This window comes from Sciurus vulgaris (assembly GCF_902686455.1).
Source record: "Sciurus vulgaris genome assembly, chromosome: 1".
Lineage (NCBI taxonomy): Eukaryota > Metazoa > Chordata > Mammalia > Rodentia > Sciuridae > Sciurus > Sciurus vulgaris.
This window is the reverse complement of record NC_136461.1, coordinates 17,839,831-17,862,626: the sequence shown is the minus strand read 5'-3', so window position 1 is coordinate 17,862,626 and position 22,796 is coordinate 17,839,831. Positions and strand designations below refer to the sequence as shown.

General features: G+C 43.5%; 1 protein-coding gene across 1 annotated transcript; it reads right to left on the bottom strand.

Annotated features, from left to right (window-relative positions):
* Positions 1-542: 542 nt before the first annotated feature.
* On the bottom strand, positions 543-22,348 carry TMEM50A (transmembrane protein 50A). Its single transcript, XM_079130721.1, has 7 exons — positions 22,196-22,348; positions 20,154-20,258; positions 17,221-17,333; positions 10,266-10,333; positions 8,080-8,172; positions 4,860-4,920; positions 543-1,018 (listed from the first exon to the last, which is right to left on the bottom strand). Exons 2-7 carry the CDS (start codon positions 20,244-20,246, stop codon positions 973-975), a joined length of 474 nt encoding a protein of 157 aa, XP_078986847.1. The 5' UTR covers positions 20,247-20,258; positions 22,196-22,348; the 3' UTR covers positions 543-972.
* Positions 22,349-22,796: the final 448 nt, after the last annotated feature.

The following is a 22,796-nucleotide window of genomic DNA, read 5'->3' as shown; positions in this document are numbered from 1 at the left end:
GCCAGTGGCGACGTGGAAAGCCCACACATAAGACACAGTTTGTGTTTCCCATGGGCTGAGGCGTGCCCTATTTTGCAGACGTAGAAAGCTGGGGGCGGGGACAAGAGTTCCAAGAGGAACAGCCTCAGGGTTCCTGGTAGCTAACATGTGTCATTATAACTGACCGTGCTGGTCTGCTGAGCTCAGTGGTTCAATTCAGATATAAAATGAAACAGAATCCAATTTATTATCAGAACAATAAAGAAACTGTGTCACCTGAGAGAGGTGTCAAGTCCCTCTCCTTTTCCTTTCCCTCAGTAGTAAATGTGAACGCCAGTGTCCAGGGCCCTGGGACCTGGCTGAGTTGCCTCTTCCTTCCTTCCGAGCCCTGGCACAGTGGAAGAGAGCCTCTCAGAAGGGACACAGGGAGCCTGGTGGCCGGATCACTCCCCAGTGGGAGACCCTCAGGTGCTACTTATGCAGAAATGTGGACAGAAATTTTTGGTAAAACTGTGTAAACCAAAACCAAAGTATAACACAAAAGAATTCTGACCATTGAGTAGTTTTGAAAAACAAGAAATGTTTATATTTGAGACCTGACACAGGAGAGGCCACATTTAAATAACCACATTAAGTCTTCAGAGCACTTTCATTCTAGTTTTGGACCTCAAGTCAGAAAATCCTTATATTCGTAAATCCATAATTTCTTTTGTAACTTACTTGAATTTTATGAATCAGACCATGATAGAACCTGGCAGCAGTTGCTCAGGAGAGGCAGTGTCCTTGGGCGCTGTGGACGTGGACCCAGTGCATTTAGACCAGGAGGACTTGGCTGCCGACACGCTTTCCATGGGGAGCTCTCATGATTTTAGCATTGTGCAACTCGAAGCTGAGGCCACACTCAGAAATAAGTTTAGAAAACGGCTTTACAAAATACTGGGAGTGAGCGGTAAAGACGCCCACGCAGGGCTGTGAGCAGCAGGAACCAGTGCTTCACTGCCACAAGTCTTCTGTGCGGCCAAACTTAAAAACCAGTCCTCTGTGGATAAAGCAAGAAACATCATGTGACTGCCCGACCCGCAGAGAGGAAGGCACGAGAGCGGAGGGAGCCGAGCGGCAGAGGAGAAACACGTGAGCTGTGCACGTCCAGACAGACCGCCAACTCGGCTGGTGCACTCTCCCGCCAGCCCAGCTATGCTCCCAGTCATCGCCCTCCCCGGACCTCAACACAGAGGTGCTGGAGATGCATGTGATGTTTGAAGAGCCAGCTGACATCCAGTGTGTGACCATTATATACTTTGTTTTGTCAAATTCATTCAACACCTTTTTGCAGTGTGGGCTTGGAACCCAGGGCCTCGTGCACGCCAGGCAAGTGCTCCCTCATTAAGCTGCACACCCAGAGTGTCCCGATGTGCTAGATGCAAGGGCTATAAAGATAAACAGGAGACAGAGTCCTTGTCCTCAAACTGCTCACATGTGCTAACACCATGTGGTCAGGATGGGGCGAGGGCAGACAGAGGTGGACAACAAGGACGCGGACGCACAGGATCAGCCCAGCTGCAAGGCCGAAAGGGTGTGCAGAGGTGGTGATGTATGGACGGTGCTGGGGGGTGATCAGGGGCTCAGATGGAACAAGAGCTCGTGAGATGATGGACAAGGTGCTTCAGGGAGAGCAAGCAGCACCTCAAAAGGCAGGGAGGCCTAAGAACATGGGTTTTGGGGGCTATGCTGTGCGGACTGCCCCCGGATGGCGCCTGGCAGCCAGCCAGAGGTTGCTTTGATCACATTGTGGGTGAGAAGGTTGATTAACATAAGTACACCCAGGTGATTTGTCATTGGCCGTATCCAATTAAGTCCACGCACACAACGCGTGCACAGGTGTTCCCCAGTGCTCCTGATCGTGCCTGCTCGTTTTGACCTTTACCATGATTGGGCAGCTAGCTCCTCGCCTGATCTTTGCATAAATGGCGTCAGCCCTACCCTTCACCTCCTAGGGGGGATATAAGCCGGCTCTCCTCGAGTGCTGGGTTCGAGGTTGAAGGTTGGAGGTTTGAGGTTGGAGGTTCCAGTTCCCAGTTCCCAGGTTTGCTGATTCATCAATAAACCGTTTCGAATTCAAGAGCCTCACTACTCTTTTGTCCCCTGCGCCAACTTGACTCCGCTGGACGGCGTCACATGGGGCCAGGGCGGGTGTGGCTCAGGAGTGCAGGGCTTACACAGCACATGAGAGGCCCTGGGTTCCACCCCAGCCCTGCCCCCAAGCCCCCCCAAATCTCACCGGGCATGGCAGAAGCAGAAACAAAGCAAAGCGCGTCAGGAACAGGCCCTCTCAGCGCTCTGGCCTTGGGCCTGGGCTGCCTACAGCTGTCCTACAGGTGCCAAGAAAGAGGCACAGGATGGCAACTGTGCTGACAAAAAGCTGTCTGGGGTGCCAGAGGACGGGGGAGTCCAGCGTGGCTAGGTGACTGCTGAAGAGACGAGGAGGACAGGGGACAGGCAGCCAGGCTTTGGGGAGCCAACTACCACGGGGGCCAGCTCTCAGGTGCCAAGGCTCCAGCTGAGTGTTAATGTCTGGGGCCTGTGGTTGTCAAAACTTCCAGTTTCTCAAGAAAAGTCAAAATTCAGATTTTTATGTCAACTCTCTTGATTTTTTAAAATATTGGCTCAATAAAATAAAAACAATACTATACAGGCTAAATAAAACAGCTGTGGCAGGGAGTGGCTGGGTGGCCACCAGATTTCTTAGACAGCTGAGATTAAACATGGTAAGATGGGAAATGACAGGATCTGGGCTTTGCTTGAGAAGAAAACTGACAGTGGGAAAACTGCTCACTTCTGGTGCCGACGTCTGTCTCTGATTTCTGGAACAGTAACTGTGACCTTTGCTAAGGACTGTTCTGTTCTAAATCAGAATGGCAGGCATCCGTTCCAACTGTTCTACAGCCATGCCCGTTAGCTGAGTTCAATTTCAATTTGCCTGTAGTACTTTCACAAAACCTAATTTGTTTTTAAACTGAATAAAAGAGAAATCAACCAATCTTGTTGCCTATGAAACAATTCATTATAACTAAAGTGGGACCAGGACAAGTCAGTGGTCAGTTTCCCAGGTTTTATGAAATCTGATGATATGTGGAGTCCATGTCTCTCCCCTCACTGGAAGGCAAGTATTTCCCATAAAATGTCCTCTCTCCCTTCTCTGCTCACCAGCTGTCACACACTAACTCCCGAGGGAGCTTGCTTAGCACTGCATCCTTTGCCCTCACCGGACGGATCGGATCGTGACTGGCTGGAGGCCCTCAGCCAGTGCCCTCCCCACGCCCCCTGGGGCTCCTCTCACCCCTGCCTCTGACCTCTCGACACCAACTTCCTTTGGCTGGCACTGCGGGCTGCTGAGTCCCCGGAGCACCTCTAACCGCATGGAGCTACGGGAGCCGAGGATGCCTGCTCATTAACACTCAAATCTCAGCACCGTGACTGGAAAGAAGAACCCTGAACATGGACGTGCTCCTTCTCATAAGCACAGGCCACACCTCCCTACAGAGTAATAGACTTACTCAAATTTTATTTCATAAGGGGAGGCGAGGTTTATTCATTTTATATTTTTCAAGTCTAGGGCTTAAAAGGAGGAAGGAAACAACTCACTGAGCAACTGGCTGAAGACTTAGCAAAAGGAGAAAGTATCAATGAATTCACCTCAGATTTCACCATAGCAAGCTTTGTAGTCAGACAACCTTGAGCTGAATTTCAGTCACGTGGTCTCAGGTTACCTAGGTCTCCTGTGCCTGTTTGCTCACATAAAATGGGGTAATGATGGGGCCACCTTCAGAGTGGCTATGGGGGTTAACCAACCCTGTATACATAAAAAAAGCCTAAAAGTGGTGCCTACACATAGTAACTGCTCAATAAACTTCAGTTATTATTATTTTCTGCAAAAAAGTCAATAGTTTTACTTAAAAACAAGACACTCTGAGTTTTTTCAGGACACAAGGTTTAACCCAAAGAGGACATGTATCCTGTCACATCTCAATTTAAGCTTATTTTCAAACTGACTTTATAAAATGGCAAAAATGACTGGTGGTGGAAAGGAGTAAGTGTGAATACCAACTGCTGACTCCTACTAAGGGCAACTAGTAACTAATGGTTCAAGTGGATAAAGGGCTTTTCTTTCTTTTTTGGAGGTAAGAAGGGATAGGGAAAAACAAAGCTTATAATGTACAGCAGTCTCCCAGTCACTTTTGTATTCCTTCTTTAAAAATTTGATGAAAGCCACAGACTGCCCAGAAACCCCAGCTCCTTGCACATGGCAACGCCCGGTGGCTCTCCGCCGTCAGAAGCCCGCCTGTGGCACCGCGGTGGGGGCTCCTGAGGCACAGACTAGAAGTGGTGTGGTGGAGAGAGCGGCTGGGCAGGGAAGCACGGGCGCTGGGCTTCCAGGAAGAACGGCAGGGACAGTGACTGCCGGAGGCTGGGAGGACAGCGTCAGCCAGGGCTGCTCCTCCACAGTTCAGAGCTCACTCACAGACTCTAGTGACATCAAGGACAGAAGAACCAGGAAATGTGCCCGGAAGCCAATGTAAGGAGAGATGGCTTTAGGCAGGATTATTTGCTAAAAGCAACTATTGGAGATCTGTACTTAAAAATGAACATTTCCTTTCAGGTAACTAAACCTACAGGAATCAGTTATTCATTAACGGGTGGCAATAAGGAGTTAACTGTGTCCCCAACATGGGAAGCAAACTAACCCCTGTATTAAAATGATTCTTTCATTCTTCGTACTTTATGAAAATAGCATGGGGGAGGGGCATCGAACAAGCAAATAGGTACAGAACATAAAAGAAATGTATTAAAAACAGGAGATGGACAATAAAAAACAAACTTACCCAAAAAAGATGAAGGCATTCTGGAAAAATACAGCAATTCCAGGATATACTATGGGTTTCTCTGTTAAAAGACAAATGTAATATTTAGGAGTTTAGATCTCAAAACATTCATTTTTGGATGTACCCGCAAATGTCAGTTTCCTTGCCTAAGGTGACTGACTGTTCTGGTAACTGTGGCTGACGTGTTGAGTAATGGAGTATGTAAGACGGCACAGGAGCGGCGGAGTGAAAGGCAGCTCCCTTCATTCCGTGACAAATGTTTACTGAGGGCACACCGGGCTCAGCACGTGCACACACCCGGTTTAACGTGCTACGGAGTCAGCAGTAAACAAAGTCAGCAGTAAACAAAACAGGCGTTTTTTTTGCCTTCATAGAGTTAGACAATATGCAGAATAAACCGGGAAAGCAAATAAAGCCGACTGACACAGGAAATGTAGCACAGGATGGCACGAGACACAGGTGGCTAGAAGACCTCATGAGAAGCTGACCCTGGAGTGAGGACATGAAAAGGAGAGGCAGGAACCTTGCAGTGCGAGAGCAAGTGCAAAGGCCCTGAGGTGGGAGTGTGCTGGCCTGGTGGAGGAATGGCCCATTGGGGATGAGAGAAAAACGGGGGACTGATCAGAGCTGTAGGGGGCAGGCTGGTGGTGAGTGTCCCACACAGCCTTGCAGCCTCAGTGAGGACTCCAACTTTTATCTGAGTTGAGAAGCCACTGGAAAGTTCTGAGACAAAAAGTGGCATTGGCGACGTATTTTAACAGGATCCCTCTGGCTGCTGGGCTGAAAACACATGACAGGGGTCCGGGGAGACAGGGAAACCAGTTTGAGGCTCTTTCAGGAAATCAGGCCAACAACTGTGACTGACCCAAGCAGTGTGGCAGCCGTGGAGACGGCAGAGTGGAAAGAGGCTGGGTGCATCTTACAGCAGAGGAACTGCACACGGATGCAGAGGACAGGCCTTCGCAGCCTCAGGCTCCTGGCCTCCACACCTGAAGGACAGGGGAGCGCTTACCTAAGGTGGGAAAGGGAACACCATGCTGGGACTACATTTGGGGCAGGAGGTGAAAGCTCGCGAGCGAATGCCCACTCCCAGGCTGTCAGCGTCCTGACAAAACAAGGCCTGATGGGCATGAGAAGCGTCAACTTTTTCTCACTTCAAAATGGTGGAAGTTAATCTAATTAGCAACTGGCTGGTCTAGGCCTCCCCTCTGATGCCACATTGCCCAAACGCTGCCATTAGAATGACTCATATAAAAATGTTAGATAAAAGCAAATTCATACAATTACAGGTCTGCTGCTAATAATTCTCAAAGCGTGACCCCATTCCAGAATGAAGCCACAGGAGAAGTCCACAAGAAAGGGTCTCTCTCCATTTTCCGTCTTTCTCTCTGCCATGCTGGGATGGAACCCAGGCCTTGTGCACGGCAGGCAGGCAGACCAGCCTCTGCCGCAGCCTGTGTTGAGTCATATTTGGGAAAGAACTGTCAGTAATTTTTTTCGTTTAGTACTTTTATATTCTGTTTTCTATAATAAACAAGCATTATGCAATTCACGTAATAAAAAGTAATTTTTTGTTTTTAAAATACAATGGTGATAGACATTTTGTGGCAGCAAGAGATCGACTTAGGACATCATGTTAAATGCCAAAAGCAGGGAGCACAGTTGCATTTATTGTCACAATAACAACCACACAAAAGACGTATAAAAGGTACTGGGTGGAAACATACTCAGATGTTTAATAAGAGTGGCAAGATTATTATAGCTTCTTTTTTTTTTTTTCATTTCTACATTTTTGGTAATAGTTTTAATAATACATCATATAAACAAAAGAAAAAATACATATTATCTTATAAATGTCTATCATTCCTATCTATAAGATTCAAGTAATTTTAATAAAAATTTAGGAAACCCATAATTTTAACATAAAAGTTACATTTTCTTCTAAGAAGTAAGGTGTTAAATGAGCTAAATTATCTCATCTCAATTCAGAAAACTGACAGTGCTGTGTGACGGCTTGGTCAGAATCAACGGAAGTCAAGGGAGGGAGGGCGGAAGGGAGGGTGGGGGTGTCTGGCTGGTGCTGGAAGAGGGGTTCAGGGCTTCCTCCCAAGCGCTCCTTCCACATGAGCTCTGGACCCATTGGCCAGCGATTTTCAACCCGCTACGAGTCAGCACATTTTTGGAATGTGGGGTTACTAGGGATTTAACCCAGGTGCTCTATCATTGAGCTATATCCCAGATATTTTTATTTTTTTAATACTTTTTTTATAGATGGGTACAATACTTTTATTTTATTTACTTATTTTATGTGGTGCCGAGGATTGAACCCAATGTCTCACACATGCTAGGCAAGCGCTCTACCACTGAACTGCAACTCCAGCCCTCTTATTTTTATTTTATTTTCAGACAAATTCTTTTTAAGTTGCCTAGACCCTCACTAAGTTGCTGAGGCTGGCCTTGAACTTGAAATCCTCCTGCCTTAGCCTCCCAGGTTGCTGGGATTACAGGTGTGCAGCACCATGCTCAGTGTATATGTTAACTATACTCTAAAAGGAGAAATAAAAAGAAAGCACATTGCTATTTTTAAAAAAGAACTAGATTAAATCTAGTTTGGTCCAATTCTTGCAAATCATTATTGTTATGCTTTTACTATGATAAGTACAATTTTATCTGTAACATTAAATGGGTTTCATATTTTTCTTGGGTCCCTTCAGGGAATTTCAGCCAGGGATTTAATAGTACACTCTTTCCTGAGCTTTTCTTAACCTGCCCTTATATGGCAGACATATTTTAAATGTTAATTAATTTTTCTATATAAAAGGATAATTTATCATATTACCAGGAGACTTAACTGAATATATTTCGAGTCTAGGATGTTAGAGCTTTGCATGAACACTATTCTGAAAGTCAAAACTTGCTAAATAGCTAGGGAACATACACATTCTGCCTCTCAGATTTTGGGAAGCCAGAGAAAGTGCTGAGCTGTTTACCACTCCTACCAGACCCTAGACTGGAAGATAAACTAACTACAGAAGAAAGGGATGCTAAAAACATATCAAACAAACAAACCAAACCCTAACGGGAAGGAGGGAAGTACTCAGTAACGAATGCCTTGCTTGTAGCTGGCCCACCTATGTGAAAAAAGCTTCATTCCAGAGTTACCAACTTCAATGCTAAATTCAGGATTACATTAAAGTAACACAATCAGCATCTCTCTCACCTTTAGCAACATAACCTCCAAAGAGGATCCACATAGATGCGATCAGAGAGCCGAAGGCCAGCATGAAACCCAGGAACAGCCAAATGCGAGCACCTGGAAAAAGGGACAGTTACCAGAACTGCCTCACACAGAGCTGCCGTCGCTCAGTTAACTTCCAAAGGAAAACAAAAACCCAAATGGGAGATGCGCTAAAGTCTAAGATAGGAACAGTGGGAGAAAATGCGTTAGGAATCTTTCACTGGTGGAGATGTTGGCCTTTTTCTTCCTGGTTAGAGTGTGAGAGAGAGAGAGAGAGAGAGAGAGAGAGAGTATGTGAGTGTGTGTGTGTGTGTGTGTATGTGAATAAAAACTTATTGGTCTGTATATTCTACGTGGATATATTTAATTTTCTCAGTTACCTATGCTGAAAACATTTTTACTTAATTTTCCTATAAAACATTTCATATTTCTCACTATATCCAATGGGTCATTCCTTATATATTTCTAAAAACTGTGCTCCAAAGTTTAAAGTTCTCCAAGACCACTTTCAAATGATAACACAAATGTAGTTTTAAAAATTTATATTTGCTAGGCACAGTGGTGCATGCCTATGATCCCAGAGGCTCAGGAGGTTGAGGCAGGAGGATCCTGAGTTCAAAGCCAGCCTCAGCAAATTAGCGAGGTCCTAAGCAACTCAGTGAGACCCTGACTCGAAATAAAATTTAAAAAAGGGCTAGGGATGTGCCCCAGTGGTTAAGTGCCTCTGAGTTTGATTCTCGGTACCAAAAAAAAAAAAAAAAAAAAAAAAAAAAAAAAAAAAAAAAAAAAATCATATTCAGTGATATAGGAATCAAAAAGCTACTTCCAGGGAAGTCACAGAATAAATTCAAATTTACTAGGGCCAGCATGTAGGAAAGTTGCATTAAAATTATGTTAATAGAGGAGGTTAGTCAACTTTTTAAAAAATATTTTTTAGTTGTCAACGGACTTTTATTTTTTTAATATGCAGTGCTGAGAATCGATCCCAGTGCCTCATGCACACTAGGCAAGCCCTCTACCACTGAGCTTCGACTCCAGCCCCAGAACAGTCAACTTTTAAACCACCTTTATACAACACTTGGAAGATTTGCTGGAAACATCAGACTACCTATCATGAGTACAGAGTCCGTTTATAATAATAACGAGCACAAACATATTTTAGCAAAAATACTACCTGCTCAATAAACACAGCAAACAGAAAGTAATATATTCATTTCTGATTTTAGGCCCAAAACAAAATAATAGTTCCAGTAAGCTACTGCTCTCAGATGCGATACTAAAATACCGGGGGCTCTAGACCCCCAAAGCTGTGCTGGCTGATGAACACTACTTAGAGGTGTGATGGCCACGGAGGCGCGGTCCAGCCGATCCAGCCACGCGGGCTTACACTGTGACCCTAGCTGCAACCATTCACCTTTCACAATGAGACAGGGGGCTAGTGCTATTTGTTTCACTAAAAAAAAAAAAGTTAAAAAGTCCCTTGAAATTGCCTAGATCCAGGCCATTTTTACGTGGATGTCATACTTAGGTTCATCATTTAATCTGTCTATTCAGCATCTGTCCCTGGAGCCTCTCGGTACCCTGTGCCCCGCCCCATCCTGCATCCTGCCCGCTTCAGCCACTGAGTCCAGGCTGGGAGTTCCCAGAGGAGAAAGCAGGGCCTGTGCGAGTCCAAGCACCCAAACTCTGTGATTCACTCAGTTCTGCAAGGTGGAGAGTTCTAGAGAACAGCGGCATGACCATGTGAATGTATGATACTTTCCTAATAATACTGATTGTGCATGTGAAAGTGGTTAAGATGGTGGGTTTTATTATATGATCTTACCACGTTAAAAAAAAATAGCTCTATGATTCTATTTCAAAATGCTAATTCAACCAAATGTAGTTGGCAGAAGAAGAATTTTCATGGTATAGTTCAAAATACTATGAATTCTATTTTGCAAGTGTTCCCACAAATTGCTCCCCACCGGATCTGGTGGGCACTAAGGCTACCTGCTACTGAACGGGGCCATGCACTGACCGTGGGCGGTGTTCTGCACTGTCGGCCAACTTAGACCAAAGGTAACTTCAGCTCTCTGCTCTAGACACCATCCTCCCTATGCCTTCCACATGCAGTTCTCATTTTAAGGACAAAAACACATAATGAAGTGCTGTTTGCACCTGTTTACCTGTTTGACCAAGACAACCTTCACTGTAGCTATCACCCCGGACTTGTCCATTCGATACTGCATTAATCCTGTGTGAATAAAACAAAACCAAGAAATCAGGGCCTCTGACTCCAAGGGGAAACTGTCTGTGACGTCAAACTACTAGAAATAATAAGCTAAATTCTCCCAAATTCAATGTCAGTCCTCATGAGTCCTGGGTAATGGGTTCATGTGACCTTACTTGAATCACCTCAGCCAGCCACTTGCCAAAGCTGTGGTTGTGGCCCCAGAATGGCAGAGTCAGAGCTACCTGGCAGCTTGCTTGAAAATTCTGCTTCACCTACTTACTGAAGCAGAACCATGGGCTGGGAGCCCAGGAATCTGGGTTCTGATCTTCAGGTGATTCTGGGTATAATTCTCAAAATTTTACCGTGCTAACACTAGAACAGGTAAAAGGATGTTCAGCATTATTCTCTCTAGTTTCATTTGTATACATCAGATATCTTCAACACAGAACCATGTTTGGCAATGGCAGAGAGGAAATGGGCTCTTGCCAGTCCAAAACTTACTTAAAATTGGCTTTGGAATAAAATTTTTTGTAATAATTTTATAGTAGTGCCCAATGTTTGGCGCACTGTAAGTCTTTTACTGATTTATAAAATACCACTCTAAATTGATGATCTTTGAAAAAATTTAAAAGCCATGGGTAAAAGTTCACAATGTATCAAGTTGAAGTTACAAAATATTACATACACCCATTTGGGGTGTGTGTGACTATAACTGTTTAAGGGTCCTGAGGGCAGGGCCATGTCTACATTGCTTTCCATTTTTGTTCTCAGTGCCAGACCAAGGCTTGGCATATAGTAGATACTCAATAAATGTGTTGAAAAAATACATTTATACCCTAACTGTTTTTTGTAATAACGAGGTCTTAACTTACACAAATCAAAGTTTTAGAATGATTCAAAATACTTATAATTATTTTTTATGAACTCAATACTAATTTTTGTACATAAAAATTTATTTAAAACAACCTTCATATTAAAAATGCAAATGTGCTTAGGTTAGTGATTCTTAGCTCTGTTTTTCCTTGCTGAGCCATATGAATAAACTTTGTCTCTCTCTGTCAGACACCTCCCCCCCACTATCAGGTATATCTGGAGTGAACAATTTCTACTGTTTTGTCTAGCATTATGACATACACATTTATTATCAAATTTACACAATAGTAAAATTTTTCCTGTAGCATTTGACGTTTCAACTTGACACCCCATAACCCCATAAACTTTTACATATTTTCTACAAATAAGACTATTCTACAGAACCACAATTATCAAATTTATCCATCAGTCATCTAATCTGTAGACCCTATTCCAGTTTCCCCAATTGCCCTAATAATGCCCTCACTAGCAAAAGGATCTTGTCCAGAATCACGGAACACATGTTCCCATTTTTCTTTAGTCTCTGTGAGTCTGGAACATTTCCTTAGCCTTTTATGACTTTTATAATCATTATGCTTTTGAAGAACTCAGGATAGTTATTTTGTAGACTCTCCCTCAATTTGGGTTTGCTTAAAGTTTCTTTTTTTTTAAAAATATTTATTTAGATGTTGACAGAGACCTTTATTTTATTCATTTATTTTTACTTGGTGCTGAAGATTGAACCCAGTGCCTCACAATTGCTAGGAAAGTGCTCTACCACTGAGCCACAACCCCAGCAGCCCCTGCTTAATGTTTCATGATTAAGTCTTGGATATGCATCTGAGGCAGAAAGAACACCCAAGTGACAGTGTTTTCAGTGCATCCAGCTGGGTGGCACAGGGCTTTGATTTGTCCCATGATGCTGCTGTTGACGCTGATTACTTAGGTGTGATCTACCAGACTTCACCATAGGTATTCCCCAAGGCGACTCATATTTGGTGGGGAAGTACTTGGAGTCTGCGTGTGTCCTGCTATGCAGCAAATTTTCTCTTTTTGTATTTATTTATATCATTATAGAGCCATAGATTCCTATTTTATTTGAAGGGTTAAAGTATTTTTTTATCATTATTTATTGGTCCCTCATTTGGCTACAGGGAGTTCCTTGAGTTCCAAGATGTCTTCTAGGTTCTCTGACACTTCCCGCCGTCTGTGGGTGTTTCTTTGCTCTTTGGCAAGGGAGGGTCACTCTCCTCATGTGTTTCGGGTACTCCCTCTAGAATCAGCCATGTGCTGAAAAAGCTGAAATCCTTTTAGTACAGAATGGTGTAATAATCCAAGATCTAGGTGTTACATGTGCTCTGTTTTTGGAGTGTAGCTGTTCTCTGACTGCTCCTCACTCTCATTATGGACAGCCTTGTCACTTTACTAGACTCCTACGTCCCCTATCTTCTCCCCACCCCCACTGCAGGGCCCCTCCCATCCTGTCCAGACCTGCGAGCCAGTGCTGTGCAGACAACTTCCCACCTGCTTTAGCTCTGCCATGCACCTGGTCTTCTGTTGAGGATGGCTGTCATCCCTGACCCCACCTAATGGTGTCTGGACTAAACTTTTCCAGGAAGGACGGAAGAAAACCAAGCACAGTGGCACCTGCCTATAATCCCAGCAACTTGGGAGCCTGAGGTGGCAGGATCACAAGTTCAAAGCCAGCCTCAGCAACTTAGTGAGACTCTGTCTCAAAACAAAAAATAAAATGGGGATGAGGCTCAGTGGTAAGGTACCCCTGGGTTCAATTCTCAGTACCAATCAATCAATCAATCAGTTTAAGAGTATAGGGGAAAAAAAGAGTATAGGAAAGGAGAAATAGTTGAATAATACTTCAAAAAAATAGATATAGGGCTGGGGCTATAGCTCAGTGGCAGAGCGCTTGCCTAGCATGTGTGAAGCACTGGGTTTCATCCTCAGCACCACATACAAATAAAATATAAGGCATTCTGTCCAAATTAAAAAAAATGTTTAAATGTATATATGTTAGGAAAAAAATGAAAAAAAAAAGGTAGAATAGATATCAAAATGTTATAGTGTGGTGTGGGATTATAGGTAACTTCTTCTCTTTTGCTTATTCGTATATTCCACATTTTTAACTAAAAAAGATAAGAGTAAAACATAAAACATTTACTAACATTTTAAAAGTCACAAATACAAGAACTTTTTAAATAAGAGAAAAAGCTAGGTGTGATGGCACATGCCTGTAATCTCAGTTACTTGTTAGGCTGAGGCAGGAGGACTGAAAGTTCAAGGCCAACCTGGGTAATTTAGGGAGACCCTGTCTCACAAATAAAAAATTAAAAAATAAAAAGGGCTCAGGATGTAGCTTAGTGGTAGAGCACACCTGGGTTTCATCCATAGTACTTCAAAATTAACTAATTAAGTAATGAGTTATTAACAAAAAAGTAACCACTCTTTGACTCCTATACACTTGAATTACAATGAAGAACTTTATCTTAAAAGGTCTGCTGGGCTGGGGAGATAGCTCAGTCAGTAGAGTGCTTGCCTTATAAGTACAAGGCCCTGGGTTCAATCCACACACACACACACACACAAAAAGGTCTGCTGGATTATGATTTGACACTATCTTGAAAAGATATAAATTGAAGCCAAGCAGATGGCAAAAACTAATAAAAATATGAGTCAGATCTGCAATGACTGGGTGCCAGAAACCCAGCAGAATACCAGTCTGGCAGGGGACGCTCATTTGCACAGTCCTCTTGACCCCATTACAGCACCTCTCCTTCCAGTCAGGGCTGCGAATGCTCCATAGGGGAATAAAATAATTTTTTAAAGCTCTGAGGACAAAATGAATGAGTAATATCACAAAAATAAAACTTTTAAGTTGGAACCAATGTTGAAATTTATAAATGTGCCAGCTTTCTCTAAAGGGATTTTAACAGCATACTGCTGCAATAAAATTGCAATGAAATGGAAGGAACTAGAAATAGCCACTTGCCAGCTGAACTTCAAAGAAAAAGACTCCAGCCCTCTGCTTATCAGGCGGCTGAGGTGAGACCTTCCTCTGTCATGGTTAACTGTTCTGCACTGAGCGTAGCCCCATCAGAGCCACTTGGCCCTCAAGTCAGCGTAGGGAGAACTTGAAATTAATGTGGGAAATTTCAATCAGGTTAGGTGGAAGTCTCTAAGAGTCAACTCCAAAACTCAAAAGTGCAGGAAAGCATGACAGTGACAGAGGTCAGGACGGCGTTGTGTGCTGGGGTGGAGGACTGACTGGCAAAAAGCAGGAAGCACACTCTGAGGTGATAAAATGTTTCAAGTCTTGATCCAGGTGGTGCGCACACAGGTCTACACAAAAGTGAGAACTTACTGAGAAGTACCTATGATCTGTGACTTCAAGTTCCTCACTGAATATATTTGATACTCTATTTTAATATCATAGAGGAAAATCAAAAAACACCACTTGCTGGACGCAGTGGCTCATGTCTGTAATCCCAGCAGCTCAGTAGGCTGAGACAGATTGTTCACAAGTTCAAAGCAGTCTCAGCAAATTAGTGAGGCCCTAAGCACCTTAGCGAGACCATGTCACAAACTAACAAATTAAAAATGAAAGTATAGGGAGAAAAATATAATATCATGAAAAAAAAGAAAATGAGAGAGTCCTCAGCAGATGAAGTTTTCTTCACATTTGGGGAATACAGATCAACACAGATCAAGAGGAGCCTGCACTTAAGAATCTGCATCCCTCAGAAGCAAGATGATCAAATGTTCAAATAAGAATAGATAACAGGAGTCCCCAGGCCCCCAAGGCCTGCAGCATGTCCGGGACCAGACAGACAGTCGGCCCTAAAGCACTAACAGACAAGAAGCACAGAGGCACTGGAAACAAGAAAGCCTTCGGAAATAAGACATGAGGCCTGAGATGAAAACATCCATCAGGTGGGACGATGACCCTGAGATGATTCCCTGCAGTGTGGAGCAAAAGAAGACAGGAGACCCTACCATGACAGCAGCGCCCAATCGGAGTGCCAGGGAGAGGAGCCGGGTCCATCATCAAAGACAGAATCCAAGGCAATCTCCCGGAGCAAAGGTGACACGGGAATCCTCGGCATCTTCACAAGCACAGTGAGGATAAGATCAATGCCTGTCAACAACCCCGCCCGCCCGAAGATGGCAGGGCAGGGACTCCAGGTTCTGAGGTAAATGACACTGAACCTAGAATCCTACATCTAACCCATCTATGAATGAAGCATGAGGGGAAACTGAGACGTTTTCAGGCAAACAAGGACCAGAGAGTGGAAACGAGGGAAAAAGTGGACCCAATCCTGAGGAAACAGGGAAGGGAAGTACCCAGTGCAGCTCTGTGGGTGGCTTACACAACACCACTCCTACCAACACAGACTGCGGCTTCTGGGATGGAAAGCTCTAGAACGAAGGAGTAGCAATACAATACTAATAATTTACATTATTGAGAATTTGGAATAATGGCAGGATATGCAAGAAAAGAGAGAAAAGGCAGCTAGAAACTAGAAAAAAACATAAAGCTGAACAAGACTATATTTCAGTCCACACAGTAAGCAACCACCAAAACTAGAATGGCAGGGCTGGGGGTGGCTCAGTGGTAGAGCACCTGCCTAGCACGTGAGGCACTGGGTTCCAACCTCAGCACTGTATATAAATAAATGAGTAAAAGAAAGGCCCATCAACAACTAAAACTAGATAGATGAATAATTAAAACAATAGAAAGGCTTTTAAGGAGAATGAAAGGGGTCCTACAGCAAACATAATTCTTTTTGTCAACAAGGCAACCAGAAACTCCAGGAAAAACAATACTCGATAAGAAAAGCAGCACCCAGGATGGAAACAAACTAACACATAGCTTGGACTTGAGAAACCAGCGGAGCACTGGGGTATTTTCAAAATACATGTGAACATGTGCTGAGAAGTGAGGAGTTACGGTATTCAGACCGCCATCAGACCACCCTGACTTGGTGGTGAATGTTGTCGATGGGTTTTTGGTACTGGAGACTGGACTCAGGGGTGCCTCACTACTCAGCCACATCTCCAGTCCTTTTTTATTTTTTAATTTGAGACAGGGTCCCATTAACTTGTTGAGGCTGATCTCGAACTTGTGATCCTCCTCCTCGGCCTCCTGAGTCACGGGAATTATAGGCGAGCACCACTGCGCCTGGCACTGCCCACTATTTTCAAGCAGGAAACGTTCCCGTTAAGTCAGGTCATACCATTCTTCTCCGACTCTCCAAAACTCTCTGGCAGCTTCCATCATCCTCACAATGAAGCAAAGTCCTCGCGTTGCTTTATTCTATGCCACGTAACAGGTGCCACGCCACCTCGCCAACTCACCCTTCCCCCTCTCCCTGACCACACCCTCCAGTCATGGAGGTCTCCCTGCCTCAGAGCCTTTGTAGAGCACTTGCCGTTCCATCTGCCTCTCTTTCCTGACCCCATGGTCAGTTCCTTCATTTTTTTTCAAGTCTTTACTAAAAACCACTTTCTTGTGCAAGCGTCCTTGATCCTATGTAAAATGTCTACACTTCCTGTTCCCACCTTCCTGCCTTCTGTGCACTTATTGTCATCTAGCATGCTATGAATTTAGTTTCTCCCTAGTTGCTGTTTGCCTCACTCACTGGAGTATAAATTCCATAAGGGCACGGGGTTTTCCCTGTTTTAATCACTACTGTATCTACGTACAGGAACCTGGAACATAAAAACAATAAATATTTGATGGAAGAATGAATAATCCCTTAGATGAAGTACATGTTTTTTGATTTAAATGTAAAGTTTTAAACTCTAGCAGTGCAGAAATAAAAGGCTAGCTGGAAGAAGCTGGGAGACAGACATGGGAGAGGAGAGAGAGAAGAAAGACTAGAAGAGTACTGTCACTTTTATGTTTTCTACAATTTGCTTTTTATATCATGCCCAATATGTTAATTTTATATCATTTTAAAATTGTAAATCTTGCAATTATATGTAAACAATTTGGCCTTGAGGTAATCTACGTGGGTGGTGTCAATAATGAAGGCACTTACATCAGGAAGGCGATGGTTGCTATCACACCACAGGCATGGTAAGAGTGGTTGAACTCTTCCATGGTGGGATAAATAACAGCTGCATCTATGATAATCCACCAGCCTGTGAAAAACTGAAACAAGAACAGGTGATACTGATGAGAAACACAGCACTGTCACATCTGACTGGCTAGCACGAAGGCAAGGTATTTAAGTGAAAGGGTCCCTTCCAATGAATTTCAAAAATTCCTTAAATGTTCCATCTGTTTCTTGCATATAATTTACACATGACTTAATAGCTGATTAAACATCAGGTGCCCTAAGCTTCCTTCAATTTCTATTTTATATTGTTGTAATAAAGTCTACAATTTAACTTTGTGAACTAGAAACCAGTACAACATGTTATGGAGAAACTAGATCAGATTCCAACTGACACAAGAATTGCCTTATTGCTAATGTATTACAGGCCTGTAGGAAGACATGATTAAAAATGAAAAAAAAAATTTTCAATTAAAAATGGGAAACAATTATTGTTTGTAGAATTTAGCTATTCTCTGAGCAGAGTGGAATAACTCTGCAGTTCTGCTTCTCCTTTTGATGAATTATAGTGCAATCTTGAGATGATTTCAGATATAAGTTTAATACAATCTGAATATCAAATTATAATGTACCTAACTGAATTTTGGTTCTGGATATTATCAAGGACAGATCATAATAAAAAAAAACTACACAGTATTTTTATCATCTGAGTAGAAATTTATAATAGTAACCAAATTCTGACAAGAAGATTAGAAGGTTTTGAAAGTAATCACCTGTTCTACCCCTGTTCCCATCATCGACCTAGTTAGCGCCAGAAATCGCCATCTCCTGGCAATTATTGCAAATAGCAATTTTAGGCTAATCAAGTTACTTTTATTGGGTTATAAACAGATCCATAAGCTAATGATGACATTTTTATAGGCTAGTATGAGTAATGACTCATTTTTTTTTTTTTTAAACCCTCAGCTCAATGTAATTAAATTTCTTTTTCCTTTTTGTGATACGGGGGACTAAACCAGGCACCCTCTACCAGTGAGCTACATACCCAGCCATTTAATTTTTTATTTTGAGACAGGGTTTTGCTGAATTGCTCAGGCTGACCTGTAACTTGTGATCCTCCTGCCTTGGCCTCTGAGTAGCCAGGAACGCTGGCATGTACTGCTGTGCCTGGCTTCAAAATATTTCCTTCATGGAAAAAAAGAAAAAGCTTTAAAAAATATTTATAAGAAGCCAGTGTGGTGGCACTTGCCTATAATCTCAGCTATTCAGAAGGCCGAGGCAGGAGGATTGTTGAGTGTGAGGCCAGCCTGGGCAACTAAGTGAGACCCCATCTCAAAAACTAAAAATTAAAAAAGGGGTGTAGTCTGGGCATGGTGGTGCATGTCTGTAATCTCAGTGACTGGGGAGGCTGAGACAGGAGGATCCTAAGTTCAAAGCCAGCCTTAGCAACTTAGCAAGGCCTTGTCTCTAAATAAAATATTAAAAAAGGAGGCAGGGGATGTGGCTCAGTGGTTAAGTGCCCCTGGGTTCAATCCCCAGTACCAAACAACAACAACAACAAAAGAAGCGTAATTCAGAAGTTAGAACACCCCTGAAGCTGGGCACAGTGGTGCATGCCTGTATTCCCAGTGACTTGGGAAGCAAGTATGAGCCAGCCTCAGCAACTTAGCAAGGCCCTAAGCAACTTAGTGAGACTCTGTCTCAAAATAAAAAAAGGGCTAGAGATGTGGTTTAGTGGTTAAGCAACCCTGGGTTCAATCCCTAGTATAAAACAAAAATTATTCATTAAAAAAAATTCTTTTAGACGTTGATAGACCTTTTTTTATTCATTTATTCATATGTTGTGAGAGAATTGAACCCAGTGCTTCAGGTATACTATGCAAGTGCTCTACCACTGAGCCTGAACCCCAGCAGCACCCCCAAAAGAATTTAGAAGAGCAGAATTTCTATAGTGGTATTAAATATTGACATATTTTGGTTAAATATAAAGCCACTGATTTGGTGAATAGGAGATATTTAAGTTTAGGTTTTTATTTGTTCATTTTAGTTAGAATCTACTCTTTAGGGACTGGGGATGTAGTTCAGTGGTGAAGAATCGTGAAGCCCTGGGTTGGTTCAGTCCCAAGTACCACAAAAAAACAAAAATAAAAAGTTACTCTTTAGACCATATAATACCATAAGATTGTACAACACAAACATCAGACGCTTGAGGAATTTGCAATTTAAATAAGAATTTTATTCTGTAAATTATTTCTTTTTCTTTTTTTTTTTTGAGGTGCAGGAGGATCACAAGACCCAGGGCCTTGTGCACGCAACACAAGCACTCTACCAACTGAGCTACGTGTTGGCAATATAGCCCATCAGGTAGAGTGCCTGACTCGCATGCTGGAGGCCTGGGTTCGAGTCCCCAGCACTGTGGGATTGTGGAAATAACAAACAAGTGAAACCAACTGAGCTATATCCCCAGCCCAATTCCGTAAATTATTTCTAAGTAATATCTTTTAATAAATGTCCTCTAATTTTTCTTATGAGATTGAGAAGATAGTGAACTTTGGATTATGGAAAAATGCAATCATATCTTTTGACTGGTTTTAACCAGACTATTTCTTCAATAGTTCATTGTACCTTATTGTACTCATTAAGATGAGGCATACTATTTTTATTGAATAAAAAGTAAAATGTTTTATCATGTCATTTTTACCATGCAGTTAAACTAGCCCATCCAATCTATTGAATCAGATTTCAAACCATTAATAACCCCCCATGAAAAAAAAAAAATCAACATTTATTAAAATAAATTCAGTGGTCAAAAGATTTTTTTTAAAGTGCATATTTTAAAATATCACAACCAATTCAAAACATATAAACGAAAACACACCACAACGATGACAGCCAAAATGACCAGTGACACTTACCAGAACACCGGCAGCAACAGAAGCAATAGTATTTCGTTTCTCCCCCCAATCAATGCATTCCGAGCATCTCAAACCTTCTAGAAATCCAGACATCTTTGTAGGTTACTTAAAAAGAAAACAAAACACAACTAAATAAAGCATTTTCATTTACTCTTCAAACCTGATTTGTGTTCCTAGAAAATAGTTAATAGTTCAAGAATAACTTAATACTGTTAGCTGGGCTGGGTGGCACAAGCAGGTAATCCCAGTGACAGTGGAGGCTGAGGCAGCTGAAGGCCAAACTCTGCAACCTACTGAGACCCTCAGCAACTCAGGAAGTTCCTGTCTCAAAATAAAAAATAAAATGGACTGGATATAGCTTAGTGATAAAGCATCCTTGGGTTAAATCCTTAATATGCGCCCCTAAGGGAATAAATTAATACAAGTGAAGTATTTTGGCTCCACATATTTCTTCAGAATATGATGAACTGCTTCTGATGAACTGCCACACTGTAACTTTGGAAAACAAAATCTGGACTAGGGAGGCTGAAGCAGGAGGATCACAAGTTCAAGATCAGCCTGGCAATTTAAGAGGGGCTGGGGATGGGGATAGGTGATAAAGTGCCCCTGGGTTTACTCTAGTACTGGGGGTGGGGGGGATAGTTTGGGTATATTTAAGTAATTTAATAAACATGGGTATCCAAATATTGGAAAAAATTAAGAATTTAACTCCTGAAATCTGTCACATCCTATTTAATACATTATTAAGTGATCCTTTAAATAATGTTAAATTATGGAGTATAATGATTATTAACCCACAAGAATTCTTTTGGTTTAATTCCAAATTAAGTTATTTGTTTTTGATACCTACAGTCCAGGAACACTAACATAGTGAGGACAGGCAGAGGTGATAAACTTTGAGTTAAGAGCACAGAATCAGATTTTTAAAAATTTCACCTGAGAATTTATACATTTTATCATAGAACGTGTGCTTCTTCATATCCAGATATAAAAAATAAATAAAACACTGCAGTGCATTTTACCTCTACCCACATCACTTCCTTTCACCTCAATTTTTCCCCCTTTTCCAAACCTACCTTTTGGTGTCGTTTCTATTTTTTTTTTTTAATTTTATTTTAATATCTCTAGTTCTGGTTCTAACAGATGTTTCCAACACCCTCCTTCAAAAGCACAGAGCTGAGGTTAATGTTAATTCAGACCATAAATAAATAATCCACCTCTATTTAAATTTATCACAACCGTACTAAACTCTCTTTAACAAATTACATGAAACACTCCTCCAAGCTGAGCCTGAATTACATATAACTTGCTAACAACCCAGAAACACCCAAACTCCTGCAGTGAATCAGAACCCGTCCACTGAGCTGCGCTGCAGCCAGCAATTATGGTCGTCCAAAAACCATGATGCCCTAAAAAGTGCAACGATTTCAATTTTTAGCTTCCTTTTTAAAAATTAAATATAAAAAAAAAAAAACTATGATTATAACCACTGCTACTCTATGCCTTTGGGCCGAGTCTATTTTGAAAATTCACCCCTCTTCTGTCCGGGAGGAACAGGAACCCAGTTTTATTTTCGGTTCTCCCCAGCGGCCCCGCCCCGCATCCGTTCCCCGCTGCACGACTGCGGACGCTGCAGCCCACACTCCGCCCGCCAGGCCGGGAGCGGCAGGTCTGCAGAGCGGACGGGCACCTGGAGGATGCGGGTCCTGGCTGAGGCTCGGCCGCTCCCTGGCCGAGTCAACCAGCCGGTTACACTCGCTCTCGGGGTCTGCGGCCAGCTTGGGCGGGGGTGGTTTTCAGGCCCCTGCGTTGTCCCGGGCGAGGCCCGCCGTGCCGCTCCACCGCCCCAGGAGTCCGAGCCGGGAGGGTCTGGTCGCGGCGGCGCCGGGCGCAGGACGGCAGGAAGTGGCCAGGAAGGGTCCGGCCCGGCACAGCCCGACCCCACGGCTTCCCGCAGGGTGGAGAACGTGACCCGACCGCCTCAGTCAAGGATGTGAGCCCTGGGCAGCCTGCGGCCGCGTCCCCACCCCCTGGGCACTTACGTCCAGCCCCGCGGGTGCAGTAGGTCCCGATCCCCCAGTCGCGCTGCGCCGGGCAGCCTCACTTTCCCGGACTTTCGGCCAAGAAAACAAAACACCCACAGGCCGCCAGACGCCCGGATGTAGCAGCTCCGCCCCCGGGCCAGTTGCGCATGCGGAGACGGGGCGGAGGGCGGGACGCGAAGAGAGGAGACGGGGCGGCCCGAAGAGGGCCACGCCCACCGCGCCGACGAGTCTGCGCATGCTCAAGTATGCTTCTTAGGTCGGCTTCAAATAGTCCGCGTTGCTTCTGAACGTGGCGAGTTCTATCTTTGAGCAAGGCTTTCGGAGCTGAGTGTGAGAGATCGATTTTTGTCCTAAGCTCTAGAAAGGGAAGCGTCCATCAGTCCTTAGTATCCGTCTTGAGTGAGGGCGGTGCATTTTCTAGTGTTGAGGCTGGTCCCGCTGCTCTCTCAGATGTGGGCCGCAGGTGAACATTCGGGCCCCTTGTGGTGCAAAAGGTGGGTGCGGGCTCGCGGACTCGCTGCACTAAAGTGTTCAGGATTAAAGTGCTGTTTGTTTTTGGAGCGCCGCAGCTCCAACTCCTCGCCAGAGGCGGGCTCAA